This window comes from Ptychodera flava, chromosome 15, assembly GCF_041260155.1.
Source record: "Ptychodera flava strain L36383 chromosome 15, AS_Pfla_20210202, whole genome shotgun sequence".
Taxonomy (NCBI): domain Eukaryota; kingdom Metazoa; phylum Hemichordata; class Enteropneusta; family Ptychoderidae; genus Ptychodera; species Ptychodera flava.
This window is the reverse complement of record NC_091942.1, coordinates 15328104-15350562: the sequence shown is the minus strand read 5'-3', so window position 1 is coordinate 15350562 and position 22459 is coordinate 15328104. Positions and strand designations below refer to the sequence as shown.

Below are 22459 nucleotides of genomic sequence, written 5' to 3'. Positions count from 1 at the left end.
TTAAGGAAATGTCAGTGTTCTGATATATGATAATTATTATCGTGATAAGGCTATTAGCATAATTTGGATTGTTTGCTGATTTAGGACTTTACTACCACCTTGGGTTATTGTTGCTGTATACCGAGGGTAGTGTTTCTGTGAGGGTTTATATGCTAATTGCCTGAGCCAGCGACTTTAAGCTTTAAACTACAGCACTTTTTTCAACTATAGTGTAGGGAGGTACCAGTCAATTTACCTGTACATGGCACCACAATATGGCAAGTTGCCACTTTTGTTACACCCCGAGGTCACCATTTATGATTACCATATAACCACTGTTTCCTTTTTATATACAATTATGAATTTCAAAAAACCGTAATAAGTTATGTTGGCCAGAATCTTGTGAACCTCAGAAGAGGCAATATTAGGAATACACAATTGAATTCTGAATAATAATCTGAATTTGAGTATTAATTGTGACCCACAGAATGAAAAGAATATTGCTCCATGAATAAATCTTACATATGTGAAATCCTAAGCCTTAGCCATACACCAATGGTTAAGATGTTTATAGGCTAGTATGAGTTGAAGTACTTTTCACATTGAAAACGATGGAAGAGGTGTGATATTAGATTGATGTGACCAGGCTGGCAAAACCAATAGATGGAGGTGCATTTCGAGATTTGAACATTGGATTTTAAGGAAACAAATATCTTGAATAACAGACCCATGTTCTGTTGGCAATAAATTCATATCATTTTGTAAAAATCTGTCAAAACTTTTATTTCAAAGTGTGCCACTGATCCCTTAGTACCAACGTAATACGGCTTAACACAAGGTATATGAAAATTACCCATGCAAGTATAAAATGTAGACATTAAAGATAGAGCGTAAAATATGAAAAAAAATTCTATGTTTACATTAGTTGTTAAGGTAAGTAAATGGTTTCTTTGAAACAAATAGTTGCTATGTAAAGGGAAGAATTTGACATTGACCATGCACTGATCAAGGTGAATAGTAGATTATAGAATATTTGGTCAGGTCAAGGTCTGTGCTGTGGAATGCCATGGGTATATTTGGTCGTTCTTTGGTGAAAGCATAGGGTCTATGGTGAAAGAAGGAATGAATTGGTCTTCGTGCACCTTGTGAGGCATTGTAGATTTTACTCTGAAATCCTGTACTTTCAACCTTCGGGAAAGGATTATAGTCATGGGTAGTGATGCTGGCAAGACCAAAATGTAGTGGACTTAAAGTGAGCCGCTTTGCAACGTAACATTGTCCTAGGGGGCATATTTTGATCTGCTTCATGTGAAAGGCACATTCAGAAAGGGGAATATTTCTGATGAGATACTCATATTGATTCCTGTATTTGTATGTGAGGTTAGGTTACATTACAGATCTTTGTATTTTATTGAATTTTAAATCTGTGTGTATAAGTTTCTCTTGATGTATAAATCTCAGTAAAAATATGCCCCTCCCTCCCCCACATTCCCCCACTTCTTTATGGAAGAATTCACCTCCCATATTGTTTTATAGCAAGACAAAAGTGCTCCAAAAAAGAACGTTTAACAACACACAAATACAACCCAAAACCATACACTTACATTCAAATTTTAAGTATTTTACAAATATTTCCACTGTATGCTATGAATGTTACAAAATCAGTCGTATGATTGTCTGATAATTGTCTGTGCTTGCATTTGGCATTCAGTGCAGTCTGAATCCATGCTTACATGAAAACGCTAATTTTAAAGTATATAACAAATTATCAACATACATTTGCTTAAACCTTACAGATCCATAAAATTATTTCTATAGAATAATTTACACATCCGTTTTCAATTATGACACAGGGTGTTGGGTTGCCTGCTAAAGTCTACTGTAACAGTTGAACAATATATTTAAGATTCCAGGACAAGTAAAGTGACCAGTTCTTGGTCAGTTTTCAAAATTCTCTGAAAAAGTTCCTTGAATAGGGTTGCCTTGATACACCAAATCAAAAATTCACAGTTTTTCATAGTTTTTCCAATCTCTTAGTTTTTCTGCATGCTCAGTGATCAAACAAATCTAGGTTTCTTGTCACCATAGGGCTCCCAAAAGAGCGATACACAGAAAAAATGTTTTCCAGTTCACAATATTTAAATGCAGACATGAAAAAACACAATAGGAATGTTTGAATAAAGGAGTTATTGTGACATACAGTAAGATGACAACAATCAGAACTATTGAACTGTGCGATATATGTATGTGATTGACATTTGGTCAGTGACATTAGTTTCTGCCACGCGTAGTGCACTTTTAAATTTTTTTTCATTCATTATTTTTTTACCAAGTGAAAACAAAAAATGGCAGACCATTACGCAGCTAGTCTTAAATCAATGCATGCAAAGATGAGGAACAAACTGTTTTCTGCTTTAGCCTTAGGGTTGCTACACTACCGACTAGCCTGCAAAATACCCTGTTATGCATTTCAGTAACAATTTGAGAACCATATGTTTATAGGTTACCAATATTCCATTTTTTCAGATATCCTTAATACTGTTGATTAAAATATAACACAAGGCTATATCGTTTTCATAAAAACTGCTAAAAATTACTTGACTTTGTAAAAGAATTAGATATTTATGTGTCAATATTTGTTCTTACATCTGTAAAAGTAACACCTCAGAATGCTTTGTACAATGAATTTTCTGCGTTTATGTGGTTAAATTTGTTCATCAAACCATAATACAAGTACTGTTTTCATAAAATGTGCTAAAGTTAATGCCACTACATTTCAAAAAATTAATAAGACTTGTGAATGATAATATTTGTCCATAAATTTTAAGTCAAATATCCTGACTAAGAATGCCTTTGCAGACGACATATTTTTCGATATCAAATACATTGTAGAACTGACCCATGTTGCATTTAATTTCATTGATATTTTTCCTGCCAAAAAATACATACAACTGTATACTTACATACTACACAGATGTATGCAATGTGCTGGTTTTGCCAACTGATCAATACAGCTTATATGTTGCAATGTTGAAAAAAAAAAACACAGTTCTTTGCAGCTAACCTAAATAAAGGAAACTTATTTTAGTCAAATACCACTGACAGGTGAAATCCAGTCAAGTATTGTAATTTAGAACTGCCCTTCTACTGAAGGACAGATATAAATACTGAGGTTGACTTGCGCCAGCATATCCCTTATATTATTCAACGATTTTTACAATGTTATTTTTTTTTTCATTTCAGTCACAGAGAGTGCAGTCAGGTTGTACGATGTGAACGAAGACGGTATTATTGATATGATTTTTGGAGCCGATGTAGAAGGCACACAGTTGTCACCAGAACGAATGGCAGCACTATGCAAGGAGTTCAGTAAGTCTCTAGCAGTCTATAATGTCTTGTACTTGCGTGGCGTAGCAAAGCATGTCACAAACATGGAAAAGCGTGTCACAAACATACAGCTATAATGGAGAGTTGATCAGACAGTGACCTGTTGATTTTTTTCAGATCTGGATCCTCCGTGCGGAGGAAGAGTGATGATTTTGGATGGTAGGAATGGAGAGCTAATGAAAACCATTGTCACCCCGCATGAGATTTTCGAGCTGAACTGCGGAAATGTGGATTTGAATGGCGATGGTTTAAAAGAATGCCTGGCAACTGGAAGAATAGGCGGAATGTCTGCCATCGATCTTAAGGAAGGTACGTCTGGAAATTTGAAATTTTCCATTGTGGAAGTTGAATTAAGAAGAACTCACATGAAAGAGAAACTACAGGAAACTTTCAAGTAACCATATTAGAAGTAGTAGCATGCAAACTACAGACAAGAGGAGCTTTGGTTCCAGATATAGCAACATTTTGTTTCTGCTAACAGAAATTTTTGACAAGTTTTGTCATTGTAGATCAATCCTTTGACGTATAATTTTTATAGTTCATTCAGAACACCAATTGTATCAAAGAACCGTTTTCACAAACGTAAGTTCTGAAAGTCTCGTCAAAATTTTCGAACAAATATTTTGTTTGCACATTTAATGATAAAACTCTGACAACGCAAGTCAGCCCCATTGTCCACAATCCGGAATGACCAGTGACTTTTATTGGTCAGATCAGTAAAGGTCATATTCCACTGATTCAACAGACTGGCAAAGTGTTTATTCAGGACAATCAAGTATTAAAACCTATGGTAACACTGAATTTACCACAATAGTACCCCCTTGGACCACCAAATATGAAACAAATTAACCACCCCCCCCCCCCCCCCCCCCCCCCGACAGATTATACCAAATATTTGTATAAAGTATATTTAAAATGATTACAATGCAATACTTACTCAAATACGAGCTACACTGATAATGGTAATTATTCAGGTATATTTATAGGACAGGTCTGGCTCAAAATTGTTGTGAATTTTCAATTGAACGAAAAGTAGGAGACGTGATGAAAAATAGTACAGTGTAGCTGCAGTGCTGCCTGCTATTATTAAAATGAGGACAGATGAAACAGGTGTTGATGAAATCAGGGTAGATTTAATGAAATGTGTCATACAGTACTAAGTAAGCCAATGGCAAGAGCCCTCTATGAGGCCAGTGATTTTCATAATTTTATTATGCAACATCAGTCATACGGTTATGACTGCTTTTCACGTATGACCTCTGGCAGCCCTCCCCCCTCGAACAAATTAACTAAACTACAATAATATAGAAAAGTGAATGCTTTAAGTGTCCCTATGGTTTTAACTCCATATCTGGAGGTACAGTAGGTAGCAAAATATGAATATCATACTGGTAATGTTTTCTGTCCTGCCAGGCAACTGCATCCAAGTCAAAAATTTGAAATGACCAAGCAGTCAATTTCCACATGTATCATGAACTCTGCCTGATTCTTTCTTATCAACCCCCAACGATTTGTTTCATTTATTGACAGGTCGTGTACTGTGGCAGATAGAGGAGAGTAACATTGATAAACATTGTGTTTCATTTATTGACAGGTGGTGTACTATGGCAGATAGAGGAGAGTAACATTGATAAACATTTTGTTTCATTTATTGACAGGTCGTGTACTATGGCAGATAGAGGAGAGTAACATTGATAAACATTTTGTTTCATTTATTGACAGGTCATGTACTATGGCAGATAGAGGAGAGTAACATTGATGAACAATTTGTTTCATTTATTGACAGGTCGTGTACTGTGGCAGATAGAGGAGAGTAACATTGATAAACATTTTGTTTCATTTATTGGCAGGTCTTGTACTGAGGTAGATAGAGGAGAGTAACATTGATGAACATTTTGTTTCATTTGTTGACAGGTCATGTACTGAGGTAGATAGAGGAGAGTAACATTGATGAACATTTTGTTTCATTTATTGACAGGTCATGTACTGTGGCAGATTGAGGAGAGTAACATTGATAAACATTTTGTTTCATTTGTTGACAGGTCATGTACTGAGGTAGATAGAGGAGAGTAACATTGATGAACATTTTGTTTCATTTATTGACAGGTCTTGTACTATGGCAGATAGAGGAGAGTAACATTGATAAACATTTTGTTTCATTTATTGGCAGGTCTTGTACTATGGCAGATAGAGGAGAGTAACATTGATAAACATTTTGTTTCATTTATTGGCAGGTCTTGTACTATGGCAGATAGAGGAGAGTAACATTGATAAACATTTTGTTTCATTTATTGGCAGGTCTTGTACTATGGCAGATAGAGGAGAGTAACATTGATAAACATTTTGTTTCATTTATTGGCAGGTCTTGTACTATGGCAGATAGAGGAGAGTAACATTGATAAACATTTTGTTTCATTTATTGACTGGTTGCATACTATGGCAGATAGATGAGAGTACCATTGATAAACATTTTGTTTCATTTATTGACAGGTCGTGTACTATGGCAGATAGAGAAGAGTAACATTGATGAACATTTCAATATTTATCAGCCACAAGACGTCCCAGATTTGAATTTTGATGGAGTGCCTGATTTTGTAATCACTCACGGCGGTGATGTCAGATTCGATTCCAAGGTAACCTTTTACAAGATTTCCATGAAGAATAAGAAAAGCTCTGGGAAGCTGTCTTGTTTTGATTAACATATGTTAATTTGTGTATCTGTTTATGAAATGGCATTCAAACAACCATGAGAATATATTGTTTTTAACGTTTAAAATATTTCAATACCAATAATATTGTAATAAGAGAAGTCAGAACACTGTCTTGTACGTGCTGATAAGTACACCTGGTAATTCAAGTTTATTGGCTGCTGTATGTATCTGTTGATAATACACATTCAAGAAAAACTATATAGCAAAAATTTGTCAGGTAAAAACACAATCATTCCTTAAGTAAGAACAACAAATTTCTACCTTTTATACTTCAAAAATGATGTAAATGTATTTCTATTCCTTTGATATGTTAAACACACATTTCATGTTCTACTCAAAATTATATTGTTCCTGGTCACATAAATTTACCAAACCCGAATACGATCAATGAAAAAACTTTCATATCAATTAATTCTGCATAGGAACGCAATCGGCCTGCGGGACGCATAATGTTGATATCAGGTCATGATGGCAAGTCTTTGGGCACACACTTAGAAATGCCAGATGGACGTGAGACATACAGCTCACCTGTGTTGTACAAGCGACCGGATGGCGCCATCTATATTTTCTTTGGAAGTGGCGGGGAAACCATCAAAGGTAATGTGTGCGCTCATAAACCCGAGTAAGCTATAATTTCTTGTTTTCACCAATTCTAATCATATCCTAAATTTGCATTGTTTAAATTATCTGCTGTAATATTGGCCATTTTGTCTTTAGGGTGTTGAGAAGTCAATAGCACATTAAATGTTACCAGCCTGTTTAACCCTTTTAGCGCTGTAATTTTCTCCCGCCAAAATTTTAGTGCAAAATTTTACCAATCTTTATGAATTTTTCTGTAACTTTTTGATAATTTTGGACCGAATGGACATCACATTACATTTGCTACAGTTCTTTCTCAAAATTTTGGCAAAACTCTAAGCAAAATTGACTTGGGTTTATTTTATAAAGGGGACAAAAATAGACTTTGGCGCTCAAAGGGTTATTAGTGCGCGCTTACAGATTGAAGGACTTAAAACTTTCACTCAAACTTTCCATAAGGAAACTTTAAATCATTCCCATTCAAAATCAAGAATAACAATCAGGGGTCATCATAGAAAATTTGGTTCCAGAGAAACAAATTACCCCATATTCATCAACTCTTGTGATTTAAATGGCTGCCATCTCTGTGCTAAAGCTATGAGGGGAAATTAGATTTTCAATTTTCAAAACAATAAGCCGGTGAAAACTTACTCCATGAGCTTCATGAGCCCCATCAAGTGGTGGACCAACAAAGTACTGTAAAAGTTTGAGGGATCAGATATCTGTCCCTGAGGTGTATTCTACCAATACCTTGAAGGTCAGACTCTCACTAGGGAGTGGTCAAAATTGAGTTACATTGTTGATCAGAAGCTTTTTTTTAAAAAGAAAATCAAATACAAGGAAGAAACAATTATACAATATACATACGGATACAAAAGGGAGGTGAAAGTCGTAACATTTAGATTTTCAACTGTGATATACCAGTAAGTATCGACAGTTGCAAACATGTAATAGGAAAATATTCTGTTTCTCTGGAGGCTCTCAGTTCACTGTATATGAAGTAAACAGAAGTGATATGATCAAACACCTGTAGAGTTCAATCACAGTCCCTCCAACTGGAGGGACTGTGCTAGCAGATTGTAAAAAAAGGTACACTTTGATTGTACTAATGAGCTCAGTTCTTGAACCACTGGTCAGTCCTTGTGGTTTTCAAATTATGTAACTGGACCTGTACACCAGGAATAGGTGTGAAGGGGTACAGTTCAGTATGTGTATACGTTCCTACATGTTGGTCACAATTAAGGACTGGTCAGTTTCTTCGGCCTGGGGGGGGCGGTGGATTCATGGGGGGGGGGGGTCACCCTGTTTTTGACTTTGGTGATAGGGGGGGTCACCATGTTTTTGAAATGCCCAATAGGGGGGGTCAGTGTGTTTTTGAATTTCGACACAGGCTCATCATTGCCTAAAATGCATCGTGTCAGCCACAAATTTCATCCAGTTGCATTTTTCGGCGCGCCCTTCGGGCACGTAACTTTAATAATCAGACATATTTTTCAGCACGCCCAACTTTAACATATCAGGCATACATATATCAGAGATATATGTATGTTCAATATTTTTCAGCGTGCTCTTCAAGCGCATTACTTTAATATATCAGACATTTTTCAGCACACCCTTCCTGTGCATTACTTTAATATACAAGACATATATATCAGAGATATCAGGATGTTTCATATTTTTCTCCGCGCCCTTCGGGCGCCATACTTTAATAAATCAGAGATATATGCCAGAGATATCTTGATGTTTGCTAAGTGAAAGTGTACTATTATGAAATTTGCATTTCATATGAAAAGCATGACAAATTCCTGATACTTTTCTGTTCTCTCTATGAGAATTCAGTATGAGAAAGCAACATGCACAAATATCAATGTTACAAGAAAAGGTCATCTCAGACTCTGCACACATCAGATTTGGCTAAAATGCCTCTCTATTGTTCCTCAGGAGATTTAATTGGATGGCTGGCAAGTCTTAACACCCATCAAAATTTTTGATTTACTGCTTTTTCCTGTTTGATATTAATGATTGACATCATTTCTGTACTACAGTTCAGGACATCTGGTTAAGCATAGAAAGTGTGAAATACATTCACAGCTCATTCAAAATGTACTGTATTCAAACTTTAAGATTGACACTTTGTAATTCCCATCTTACAACTGACATGCTAACAATTTCATTAAAAGACAGAATGACTTAAAATATAAATGTATGTAAAATATAACACACACATATATATATATATATATATATATATATATATATATATATAATATATATATATATATATATATATATATATATATATATATATATTACAGTATTATATTATAACATTTACAGTTGTCGCGTGGCGGGGGGGGGGGGGGGTCACCCTGTTTTCGAAATTTGGAATAGGGGGGGTCACCCTGTTTCAAAATTTGGAATAGGGGGGGTCAGCCACTTTTTGACGTCGGCAAAAAAATAATCCACCGCCCCCCCCCAGGCCGAAGAAACTGACCAGTCCCAATTAACGGCTTCTGTACCTTTTCACTTGTAGGATCTTTGTGGGCCATCTCTCTCCTAGACTTGTACATCCACACTGTCAAGCAGAAGGAAGGCGCCAGAGCCCCCTCACTGCCTGGAATATACACTAACCCATGGGGAAAGCATAAGAAGGATAAAAATGGATTCATTGAGATTTTCAGGTATTTGGCATGTTGAGTTGGATTTCATAAATATGTTTTGTTGGGGTACAGAAAGGGGAATTGAATGGTGTGTCTTCCACGGGTACTGATTTGACAGTGGTCTTGTGAAAGATAAGTTCATTTCATGAACACAACGCTTCTAAAAACATCTTGTATGTAGCAGATGGCAACCATCTGTAATAAACAATAAAAGCAACATGAAGTCCATTGTAAGGATATTTCACCAGACTTTCTTTGCTCCTGCCAGTCTGGTGCACCCGTCAAACAGTGTTTGCCCAAAAGGTTTTGTTGGTAACACTGTCATCAAACTCAATTCACAGAAAATCAAGTAATACACACCAAGTCCAATAACCTATTAGTGTGTCTATATAGCTATGTCTTTGGTCATTTGTTAAATGCTCATCAGTAAGCATACTAAAAAAAAACCAGTTACTGATTGCACATTTTGCTGACTTTCAAAACTCAAGAAGTGTGAAGAAATCAGGCTCTTGAAAACATCACTGAGATATATGACCTCAGTGGTTGTATGCACCAGTATTGCCCTTGGTGGCATTTGTATGACCATACAACTGCTGTTTAAGGTAGTGACTAAGGTTCGTTGACACATATTTTCAATCAAAAGTTTCACATAAAAAACGGGGTCTCACACCCAACATGTGGTACATTTTCTGTTAGGTCTATATTTGAAGAACGTAAAAATTATGTTTAGTTGTCAAAACATGCATTCGTATGTTTGTTTAAGTCAAAAACGTGTGATTTTGAGTTTTTTCACTTAAAAAAGTATGAGTAAGAATTGGTAGCACCTGTGAGTGATCTGTTAACGGCACTAGACAGCTGGATATACTGGGGGAAAAAACGTGTTTTGGATTTTTGAAATTCGCTTTTGTATCCGCACAGTGAGCCTTCGAAGTGTGAACTGTCGGATTTTCGCATAAATTATCGTCTGTTGTTCACGTTTGTCAAGTTATCGTCACTTCAGGGGGCTTTATCAAAAATCTAAAACAGGGTTTTTCAGGTCTAATCATGAAGTGTTAGCTTGCGAAGAATTGGGGAAATCCGCCCACGCGTCGCCGACTTACACTCATTTGAAGGTGAGCATACATAGCAACAATCGGCATTGAGAAAATCGACGATTTATGTAAATGTCCCATTTTTCACACAAACTCGCTGAAAAAGTCAGATTTTTGGGCGTTTAAAAAAAATTCATTCGACCTGGGTCTAGGTTAAATATTGGGCATCAGATTGGAGAATTTCTGACAAGTCCTGAACACTAGTTCGCCTAAAAATGATGAAAATTGTGCGTAGAAATATGAGGCTGGTCAGCGTAAGCGGTGGGTACTATTTACACGATAAACACTAGAAAGATCATTCAGGGCATAATCTGTTTGTCAAATACGTATCTAGCTTATTATTACATTAACTGTACACTGTTTGGTAACAGTTAGAGTCTGGTTACAAGACTAGAAAAGTTTAAAAAAATACAGCCGGAATGGTTTACAGGTCTATTCTGCCGACGACGCAAGCGCTCGACTTCCGGTCTCTTAGCCCGTAATTTATGCACGTACCAATTATGAAATGGTTGTCAAGTTCATTTTAGCGCCGATTTTTGTGCCTATAGTACAGGACGTCACTTGCTTGCTTGCTTTCGAAGATGAGACGACCAACTCTCGATGCTCTAAAAAATTCTGTAGTTGAGAAGTTCAAGGAATGCGAGTAAGTCGCACTTGTTTATAGTTTTCACATGTGATCTGCTGCAGTCTTTTTGCTCACCATCAGGAATGATACCGAGTTTTTCGTGCGCTATTTCGCTTTCGACTGTGACATGTACTATTATGGTCCCGGGTATGAAACCAAAATCAACTTCAGTTACACGTAAAAGCGATTCTTCATGACTTAAAATAAACGACTGAGGCGATACTCGACAGATTCACTGATTGTAAAACTGAAACGGCGACGTGTCGCAACATCCAGCGACACTCTCTTGACCACGGATAGAAATAGACCGGCACCGATCGTGAAGCGACATTTTGCGTACGTTGCTGTGCTCTAGACCGACATAACAGTGTCGGATTTACAATTTAAAAATTAAGTCCAAAATATGGGCTGCTGTTTTAGAACCATATTTTCCAGTGAAGATTAAATAGAGTCTCTTTGGGCCCCGTTTACGTTTTCTACACCACTTATACTGCCAACTGTTGTCAGCCATGTTGGAATTGCGTCTCTTATGAAGACGTGCGCACATGCGCAACATAGTGCGTAAAAATTTACATAATATCCTTCAAGGTATAACGATAATGCTGACAGTAATCCGGACCGTTAAAACAAAAAGATAATAATAACTCGTGCAGTGGTTAGAAGGCCGTGTTTTCACTAAAATTTCAGACATTTCCCAGTACAATGTTACCTCACAGTTTTCTCTAATAGAGATTTCATATTTCAGGGGTTCAGAATATGAAATAATCACAAAATCGCTAAAATTGACCAACGAACCTGAGTCACTACCTTAATGCAGCGTATATTACAGTATGATGTCTTCTCTACGTTTTTCAAAATAACTCCAGGAAAACTGCTGATTTCATTTGAATTCTTTACATGATTGTTTCTGTCCATGAAAGTGCTAAAACTGAGATGGGCGTGATGGTGCCGGTTGTGGTTGCCGATATGGACGGTGATGAAGTGGATGACATCATAGTCTCTGTCTTTGACGGAACCATAGAGGTGTTGAATGGTGCCACACTGCAGCCAATATGGACAACTGGCACCCGGTTTCAAGGTTATCAATTTTACAGGTAAGTGAAAGTTTTGTACTTGAAATGTATACAATGACACATTGACACTGAATGACCGGCCGTACATAGCAATTGTACGGCTCACAGTTGTACCTGTTAGGTTCTTATTCCGTACACGTGAAGCATTCCTTCAACTGTTTGCCACTGCAGCTGTATTTTTGATCAAAAATATAAGTTTCAAACCAACACTCCTGAGAAGGAAAAGTTCATAGTACTTGAAATAAGGACAGTCTCCTTCCTCCATACATTGTCCTATTAAAATCTTTGCATGGAGCTTGTTTGTTGTATATTAATGATTCTACTCCAGAATAAAAAGGATGCAAGGCGTTCTACTCAACTTGCCCAAGAAATCACATGATAGCAGTACAAACAAATCCATATGCACAAGTGTGTATGGAAATAAACATATTTCTGTATTTTGTGCACGTGGTTTTGTTTGCATTATAGTCATTTCAAATTACAGGAGAAGCAATTACTTTGTCGTAACCTTTCACCCCATGTCAGGGTGTTGGTTCAACTTTACCACAGAAAACTATAATAGCATTGTACCAAAATTTAGGAGGGGAAGGTAAACCCTCTAGCACCATGGTTTGGCCCAAACCCATTGTTGTCCATGGTGATTGTGGACCTGTTTATAGGGAATCAGGGGTGAACAGGTTAAAACATGAGTCAGTCAGAACATGGTAACAACAGTGACTGAATGAAGTAAGGTACTGACTGCACAGAAAGGAAAATTATCAATAATTTTATTAACCGATTTCCAGTATTCCAGCTCTTGGTTATTTCAACGATGACGACACATTAGACTTGATGGTCCATCTCAATTTAGGAGTGTGGGAGAAGTACAATCTGACCATTGTAAGTTGAAACCAGCATTTTGAATTGTTTTGTTTTTTTTAACAATATTTCCTGCAGTAGTGCAGTGTTACAACTACTGACTGGTTTAATACCAGTAGACTCTGTTTCATTCTGTCCATCACACCGAATAAATTCAGAAATTTCTGATAAATGGTCTATGTGAAAAGCAGACAGTTGTAAAGTTAGAAATTTGTCTATTTATTACCGGTAGTATATAGTACAAAAATAGGTTAAAATAAGTGACAATAGTGTATATTTTTAGATTGTAAGTGACATATGTTCATATTTCAATAGGAGTGTGTAGGAAATAGTTATTAATTCATCTGATGTCTGTACGGTTTATTATACATTCTGTATCCATCTGGCCATTGCAATGTCCGGGTCTAGATATGTAAATAAACCGATATTACAAGAAAAGTTGCGAAAATATTGTTGAAATCACTGGTGGTACCCAACTCATAGCCTTGGCATTGCTGTAGACTTTCTTTTTCATTTTGATGTGAGCTACCGTAATTACCAATTTTGTTCAAAGGGAGTATAATAGTATTGGTGAAAATGTTCTAAGAAACCACTCACTCTGTTGCTGTGTAATATACATTATTAAGTCACTTTTGAAATCTTTGTGCAGACTGCTTCAAATCATGGCAAAGTTGGAAACACTGTTTTTTTATGACAGATTGTCGTTTTTTATAAAATAATCCAACCATAAAGTGCTTGCCAAAATTTTTTTTGATAATCAGGTTAGTCAGTTTGTTTAGTTTTATTATCATAAAACTAACAAAATTGTGCTCTTGTGAATATTTTTGTCGTTTTTGATCAAAAAATCTTAGTTTGATTATCTGGCCCCGAGAAATTTTCTTGATGACCTGTGTCTGTTAGGATACTTTAACCGCAAATTGAAACATTTGTCCAGTACTGGTATGTATATGTTGACCTGTAAACGATGTTGTACATCTCCCATAAGTCCCTTCTCTCATTTGTGTTTTTCAAAGCATACCATCTTAGATGGTAAAACTGGTGAAATTCTATGGAACCTCAAGTCATCCAAGTACACCATGTCATCACCACTGGTGTTACAAACCGGATACCACAAAGATGTCTTCGTTTTCTGGGTCCAAGGCAGAGAGGGACACATCATTGATAGAGAGTAAGTATGCCATTGAAATCATCTGATTGGTCAAATCTGTTGATGAACTTCAGTCATATGCAAATCTATGCCTCGTCAGGAAATTTTAAGAAGCTGGTAGGTTGTCATTGGAGAATCAGAACCCCTTCTCTAGTGAGGATCTTGAGTATTCCCCCAGCGTCTTGAGGAATTTTACATTCGCGGTATCCTCAACAGTGCCATCAAATGGTATTCCCGATCCCTAACGCCCTTGTCTCTAATCTCAAACCAATGTATTACCAACCCTTTCACATCAATAACAGATAACGAAGAGGACAAGTCGTCATGGTGATGATGACTCTGATCAGGCGAAGGAACATGATGATGATGATGATGATGATGATGATGATGATGATGATGATGATGGGGATGAACATCTGAAAAGCTGTGAGAAACAAAATGATTTCACCGGAGAAGTGTTTCTGCTTGATAGAGATTACAGTAAAACACCCATCAAACTCCTGGAAGCAGAGTCTACAAAGATCAAATACAGTAAGTACAACATCAGTCGCCCTCTACAGTTGAGAAAAAATTGAAGAGTATGAATTCTGGGAATGATTGGTATCGCAGTGCCAAGGTCAGAGGAGCTTGTGGTAATGAAAACACTGTGTGGTTGGTTAGAGGCCGACAGATAATAGGTCATAATAGGTCAGATAATAGGCCAATAACACACTTTTGTGATTGAGTCAAGAAGTGTCAGATTCAATAGATACATCACCCAATCTCTATTCAGAGGCAGAGGGTGTGTGTTAGGAATTTCTTTTATGAGTTTCAATCCTGAATTTACATATTAGGCTCTTGATGGTATCCTACAAAATACTTTTTTTATAGTCTGTGCTTTCATTCAGGTGAAATCAATTTGCTGAGGACTTTTACTGGTTTACTATGTACTGCTTTCAGTGAGACTGGTGGATTGAATATTATGTATTATATGATTAGCATTTATACTGTCACCTGCTCCTATTTTGCCACAGTTACCATGGAAAGAGAAAATCTAACCAATCACAGATTTTGTTAATTATTTATAAGCAGGTGGCCGCTTTTTAAAAATAGTGCCCTCACATGGACATTTTGAATATCAAGGAACACCCCTTTGACCATATATGGGCATATTTAGATTACAGGTGACTGTATACCTTTAAAGGAGGTGATGTTCTAATGGTGTACGGAGTATCATAGCTGATGTTCAGAGTCAAAAGAGTTCTCTTCTATTTTGGACTGAATTGGGAATAAGTCTTGATTTCAAATTTCTGAATTTTCCTGACTGTTATTTTCCATTCAGATATACTCTACAGCAACATCATGCCAGGCATCAACAAATACGACAACGTTGAGGAACTATCAACAGAGGAGATGACGTCAGTCAAAGACGAACGACTGCAGAGAGTTAAAATTTTGCCAGCACCCAAGAAAAAGATCATCCAAGACACAATGAAAGGCATTCCAGATAAGGAAATTAATCAACTGCAGCAATATGTACAAGATTTGTATAAGGACCTGAAAATGTCCAAGGATGATGTCCACTATATGATGATGTATTACATAATGGATCATGTTTTGATGATGATGTCTGATAGTTACGATGATGGACCACCGGAACAACCTTTTGAGTCTGTGTCAGTGGAGCCTGACCATGATGCGGTCATGAGACCACAAACAGAAAAGCCACAGAAGTTACCGAAAGAGAAGTCTCACAAAGCACACAAGCCGAAACAAACAATCAAAAAGCCAGTGACCAAACATCCAACAACCATGAAACCAACAACCATAAAGCCAACAACCATGAAACCATCAACCAAAAAGCCATCAACCATGAAGCCAACAACCATGAAACCATCAACCATAAAACCAACAACCAAAAAGCCAACAACAATAAAGCCAACAACAGTGAAAGCATCAACCAAAAAACCATCAACCATGAAGCCATCAACCACGAAGCCAATAACAATGAAGCCATCAACCCAAAAGCAGGCCACCGTAATGCCAACAGTACCACCACAAGAAATACAATCCAGATCCAAAGAGGAAGAAAAACCAGAACTGATTGTGAAATTGACAACAAGATCAAAGAAAGAAGCACAAACTACTTCACATGAAAACAGTGAAGCACTAAAGGTGACTACAAAGCCAGATTTGAAGAAAATTTACAAAAGACCAAACATGCCAACTCATAGAATGAATGTAAAAAACAAACCAAATGCGCCTGCAGGAGACAAGCATGAAACCAACACAGTTGTCACGGAAGCCACGCAAAGACACATCATGACAACTCCAAAACCAAAGACAGTGCCAGCAAGACCACCACCAGGTCATAGGAATCAAGGTCACAAAAACCAGTACCATCAGCAATCAAGGAAACGTCGTCATGGCGACATGGATGAAGGGAACACAACTGATGCCGATGAGGTCAAAAAGACTGTGGTGCTGACCAGCGACGGAGAACTGTGCGTCACAGAATCAGTTGTTGTAAGACCAACAGGTAGGAAGATGTTCAGTATTTGACATTGAAATGCATTTCATTCAGCTCTCTGGCATGATTCATTAATAATTCATGGTAATGTGGTGATGGTGTTTTGCCACAGATACATGCAAAGAGCTATGTACCGGCTAATAGTTCCCAAAATAGTTAACCAACGGATACTGTTAATATCAAGCCCTGCTATGAATTAAAGCTTCATCCCTGAGGACATATAAAAACTTGTACGGAAAACCTGTCCATCATGACGGATTACTCCTTGGGGGATAAAATAGCGATGCTTTTGATTGCGATCATAGCGTTGATATCAAGATCATAGTTTGATTTATTTGAAATGCCCTGTTATCACGAACATTTGAATTCTAGTCTGAGCTAAAACTCAAATGTCAAAAATACAAGTGCAGTCAGAGTTGATAAGCAAATTACAGTGTATCTAAACATGTTTTAGGAAGTTGCAAAGTGTGCTTCATATGTAAAATGAAAACAAAAAAGGACATCGAAAGATACCGTCAGTGTCCCTTCAATATCTGTTATCTGTATTTGTTACGCAGTATATATGTACATGTATCTGATTGTTTAATAGTCTGTAGTCATGTAAGTTTCTTTGTAACTATTGAATACAGGTGCCATCGGTGAAATCAGGGGACAACTCTACTACTTTGGATTGGTCGGATTTGCGACCATGTACTATGACATCACAGGCGGCTACGTTGGCGCCGTCAACGGCTACAAAACAGTGGCTCACAAAGTCAGTCTTTCAGACATGATCAAGAGCGGTGAGAGAATAGAGTTGAAGGAAGAATATTTCAGCATTTCAAAGGATGTGAAAGTTGGCGAAACCAACACGACAGAGCCGGAAGAGCATTTCACATTCCTGCCAACTGAGTCGCAGACGTGGCTTGGCTACATGGGGACGCGAGGGGACGGCCATTACAAAATCCCACATAAATAGTTATGAGAAAAAGTCAGAGTGCATCACTCTGAACAAGACTTTATGGATTCAGATTTACTGAATGGCCAAAAAATAATCTGAATATCTAACAATGCAGACAGCAATAATATAAAAGAGAAATTATACTTTTTGTAAGATTTATATAAAAACTTGCTAACACCGTCTTGCCATGAGATCTGTAAATACAGAATATTAAAAAGTTGGGTTGTACATCGGTTTCCTTTTCAATTACCAATGATTAGCAAACTCTGGATTGTTCCTGATTTTATGCAAATGACTATGAGTCACAATCAGTTTTGCTATGCTTACCAGGTGCACAGTTCAATAGATAGGGTGCACTTTGCGGACTTTTTAAGTGAATTTCTCGTACCAACAGCGGATAGTTGGTTGTTTGTGAATGGGAGGTCAAGGGATATAGCCGGGGAGTTTTCAACATTTTGCTATTAAATTTGCTGTCATATTGCTTGAACCTTAGAGACCATGATTTGAATTCAGCAGAAATGACTTCATTGTCATACTGTGTCAAAAATTAGGATAGTTCATGTGTCAGGTAGTAATCTACATGTTAGCTTGCTCCATACTAATAAAGACATTCTGAAGCTTATAGCAGGTTGATTTAAAATAATACTTAACTGTTGAGGGCGCTGTGACATTTATTTTGAAATTTAAATCCATGTAGAGATTCTACTACTGAGAGATAATTGTATTTTTTTATGCATCTTTTTTTGTATATAATTTGATAAAATGTGATATGAAAGTTGACAGATATTGAAGAAGTCGTAGTCATGGGTATGTGTATGTATATTTTTGTTAAAACTGATGTTTGAAAGCAGACTTAGTTTAACCCTTTGATCACCATAGTAACTCCTTCCACAAAATAGTCTGCTTATTATCTGCTGTAATTAGATAAAGTATGTATGATAATTTGTTATAATTTTGACCAAAATCTAAACCAGTGCCACGCTATACATTTTGTGTTGAAAGTGGAACACAGTATCAGTTAAAAATGAAAGAAGATATGAAAAATTTTGCTTCAAAATTTAGGCGGGAAAATGTGGCGGTCAAAGGGTTAATATTATTGGAAGAGATATAACAAGACAATTCAACATCCAACTTGTATCACATTTACAAATGTTGCCTGTGCAATAGTTAATTCCTTTTTATAAAGCATGTTATCAATACGCATAAGCTTTGTTAATCTTTGCCTACTTTGATTCAACCAAAGTATAAATTTACATAGAAAAACACATTTAGAATGTGTCAGTGGCTTTTCAGCCTGAGGCAAACTTTAACATGAGTTTACTTCAGGTTTTGCATGTTAAATGATTCATCATTTCATAGTCCGGATTTGATTGATGAACTGTGATACCATCGAATTGACAACTTCATGTATGGTAGCTGTAAAGCATGCATCATATATGTTTCCTTCGGTCCACCCCACAATCCCTCCACCCACCAAATATGCACAGCAGGATGTATACCTCTGTCAACGCACTGTATCTACAGTCATTGAGCACTGCTCTGTACAAACTACCTATCACACCATTTTATAAACCAGAGACTGAATAAAAAATTATGACAGTACCATCGCTTCTACCATTTCCCACCTAAATGTAGTTTTGAAGTGATGCTGTGAGATAAAAGAGCGATCAGTTGATTTCGTCGGTGCTGACATCGAGTTACCATAGCCGACAAACACATCACATGCATTCCTGTGCCTCAAGGCTGGTACAAAGACCTATCAACGCCAAAAGGGATGTCAAATATCTGTAACTTTTTTATGAATCTTCCCAATCTTTTTTCCCCCATGTGTGTAAAATGCAGTGTTTTGTTTTCCTTAGTGTTAAGCTTTTCAATACAGTTTGTAGGTGTATAATATTCAATGTTATTATTGACAGTTGAATTCTAATTCGGCCTAAAATTAATTTGTCAACAATGATATCATATATTGTACACATTGTGGTGTTTGTATGGCTAATTCTTTGTATCTCAACACACTCTAGGGAAAACAATTTAGGAGTGTACTTGTTTACTGAACAAAATTAATGAAAATGTTTGCAGCTCTTGTTCCTTTCAGAGATCAATTTGCAAGTTTGTTGTGAATTATTTACTTTTCCACCAAACTCTAAACTTGCAAATGTGGTAATGGTGTTTTTATTATTTTTATACGCACTTTTCAAAGCAGATGTTTTTATCTCAAGGAACAATGAATTTCTTTTTAAAATATCAGCAGTGTTTGTATCTGCCTTTTTTAAATGGTCCTAGAGTCACCAGCCTTTGAAATGAACCAATTGGTTGTAGTGTTTCATGTGGCAAGTTTATGTGTCATTCACCTTGTCTCACAAGCTTTAATCAAAAAGACATATTTTCAAAAATGCTTTAAGAAGATAATCACAAACTGTTTTTAACAGGTATGATTGCTGGCTCTACAGAAAGTAGAATTATCTTGACTCGGCTGGGAATTTCTAACATAACAATCTGCATCCTACATCCCAGTTACAACTACAGATGAAGACTATTAAAATAGAAAAGTTTCAATCACATATCTGGTACTGCATGACGAGCACCTTAACTTATCAGTTCATGTACAAGATTATATAGTTATATTTTTCAATGGTTATGACAAGTGGAAAATTTCCAAAGCTTAGGGTCACAAGCAAGCTTCACTGAAAAAATAAATTTTCTGTAGAATGGACAATGACAGTGTAATCTAATAAAGTAATATCAATCCAAGTAAAGGGGGTTTCAATTCTTAACCAGAATATACGTTTTCCTTTTCCGTATTCTGAAAAGTCAAATGGGGGTGGGGGGTGTTGCAATTTTCAGATAACATCTTTTATTTTCCACAAGTCTGAGGTAGTTATGCAAATTATTCCTTGTGCAAACATGGTTCTGCTTTCCTGAAGTCCAAACACTATGACCCATGTAAATGCCTATTTTTTATATTTGAAGAATGACCATATTTTTTATCCAAGAATAGCTGATTTTCCTAGGGCACAGCGCACCAAAATCACCACAAATAATCGCCTCCATCAGACAGCTCAAATACGCCATCAATAAACCCAGTATATTGTCAGCTTTTTAGTCATAAAGTTGTACCCAGGCCCAGAATGTACTTTTCTCAGGGTACGCATCTATGATTTTGAAAGTTGTGTTATTTGAGTGTACGAATTTTTTACAACAAAAACTTAAAATTTTGTGATTTGGGGGGACAGTGTGTGGAAATCTAGGTGTGTGATTATGTCTAACAAAAAATTCAATGGATGGACTATTTGGAAAACTATTCAAACAGCAGATAGTATTCCGTTTCTGGTACTTTGTGTGATAAGTGAACAGGTTTTCATACGAGTTTTGGCATTTTGGCATGTTCAGATGTAAGTATATGCACAAATTTATGTGACTTCATGATTTTCAGATTATGTACGGTAATCAAGATACCAGTATAAAGGTGTAAATTTGACTATTTTTGAATAAAAACTGTTACAAGCATTATCTAGGTCTCTTTAATTATCAGAGCATAAATTTTGTAAGATACAAAAGTGGATCAGTCGCTTTTGACCTCATCTGAAAATGGGCCACACAAAATTAGGTCAATATACACAAAATCACCCGTAAACAGGCAATATAAATCAACATGATATGGTATACTCTGACCTAGCATCAACCCACTGAATCCCTCTTGTGGGCAGTGGGGTGACACAGGCAAAAATTTATACCCATTGTCCTTTTGTAACCTTTGTGATTTATAATAATATTGTATAGAATTTCAACAGCAGTTGGTTTGCAGTCCTATGATTTACATCCACAATTGCTTAACTTTTATTTCTTTATAGCTTTGTAAATAAACCACTCACATGTAAATGAACAAACAATCCTTTGTGAAAACAGGGTCTTTCTGAAGCTACTTCATAAATTCCACCACTTTTTGACAAATTATGGCTGTTTGTTTTTTCTCACTACCTGGCCTGGGACACTGTTGGTACATGAAGTATTTTGGTAAAACTGAAGACTGGGTGAACAATGGACATTTTCTCAAATGAATATATATTTTGGCATATTTTCACTGATGTAGTATGGGAGAGTCCTTTAAAAATCTCCACTTTGGCGTGATTTCGCCTGGCGTTTTCCAGCCACCAAATATTCCAAACACTTCACAAAGTAGTCTTACTGCTAGTAGCTTTCCATTTTAGGTGACAACTTAACTGTAAGCAAATAACACACTAATTTTGGAATTTCCCAGATCATCCCATTCACAACTGCTTTTGAGATGAAATTGCATCAGGGCTGCCTACTGCTGTTATGCTTGATGTACACACGTCATGAGAGCCATAATGTGAGAGACCATTTGAAGAGTTACTCTGGACAATTGTTCCAGGCAGCAATCAACAGAATTTCATATGTACTAGTGATCATATGAAAGTCACCTCAGTGAAATTTGGTGCAACCATACACGACACAGATGATAGTTGCAATTAGACAGCCATACTGGGCAATATACATACCACTGTCCTGAGATCAGCTAGATTTGACAGAATTATACACATGCAGGGACTGTTTGGATATTGATCCATTCATTCCTGCATAGAATTTAGAATTGACTAAAGTAGATAGATGATGTGAAACAATGTGACACGCAGCCCTCCATATTGCTTACATTTATGAATTGATCTGGCATTTTGCTTCCTCATATGGATGAAAACAACAGAACAGGAAGCCATATTGGATTCGATCTCAAAACGCTGTAGCATACACCTGACAAATGTGCCAGATCCTGCAGTTCTGAGAGTTGAAAAGCATCCATACTTTGACCTGGATGGTGGGAGGTGGGGGTGAATAAATCACTTGGCAGCCTTAATGGAACTTTGCAAGCGTAGAAGACCAA

The 22459-nt window shown here is 36.7% G+C and overlaps 1 protein-coding gene across 1 annotated transcript in view; it reads left to right on the top strand.

Moving 5' to 3' along the window:
- The window catches only part of LOC139151291 (uncharacterized), a 29196-nt gene extending 8127 nt beyond the window's left edge, over positions 1 to 21069 (top strand). The window contains exons 3-13 of the mRNA XM_070723975.1: positions 3223 to 3348; positions 3484 to 3675; positions 5857 to 5999; positions 6500 to 6674; positions 9190 to 9337; positions 11953 to 12126; positions 12891 to 12984; positions 13977 to 14132; positions 14413 to 14641; positions 15432 to 16628; positions 17249 to 21069. Coding sequence (XP_070580076.1) covers positions 3223 to 3348; positions 3484 to 3675; positions 5857 to 5999; positions 6500 to 6674; positions 9190 to 9337; positions 11953 to 12126; positions 12891 to 12984; positions 13977 to 14132; positions 14413 to 14641; positions 15432 to 16628; positions 17249 to 17577 — 2963 coding nt within the window. The 3' untranslated portion in view covers positions 17578 to 21069. The remainder of the gene's footprint in view (positions 1 to 3222; positions 3349 to 3483; positions 3676 to 5856; positions 6000 to 6499; positions 6675 to 9189; positions 9338 to 11952; positions 12127 to 12890; positions 12985 to 13976; positions 14133 to 14412; positions 14642 to 15431; positions 16629 to 17248) is intronic.
- Positions 21070 to 22459: the final 1390 nt, after the last annotated feature.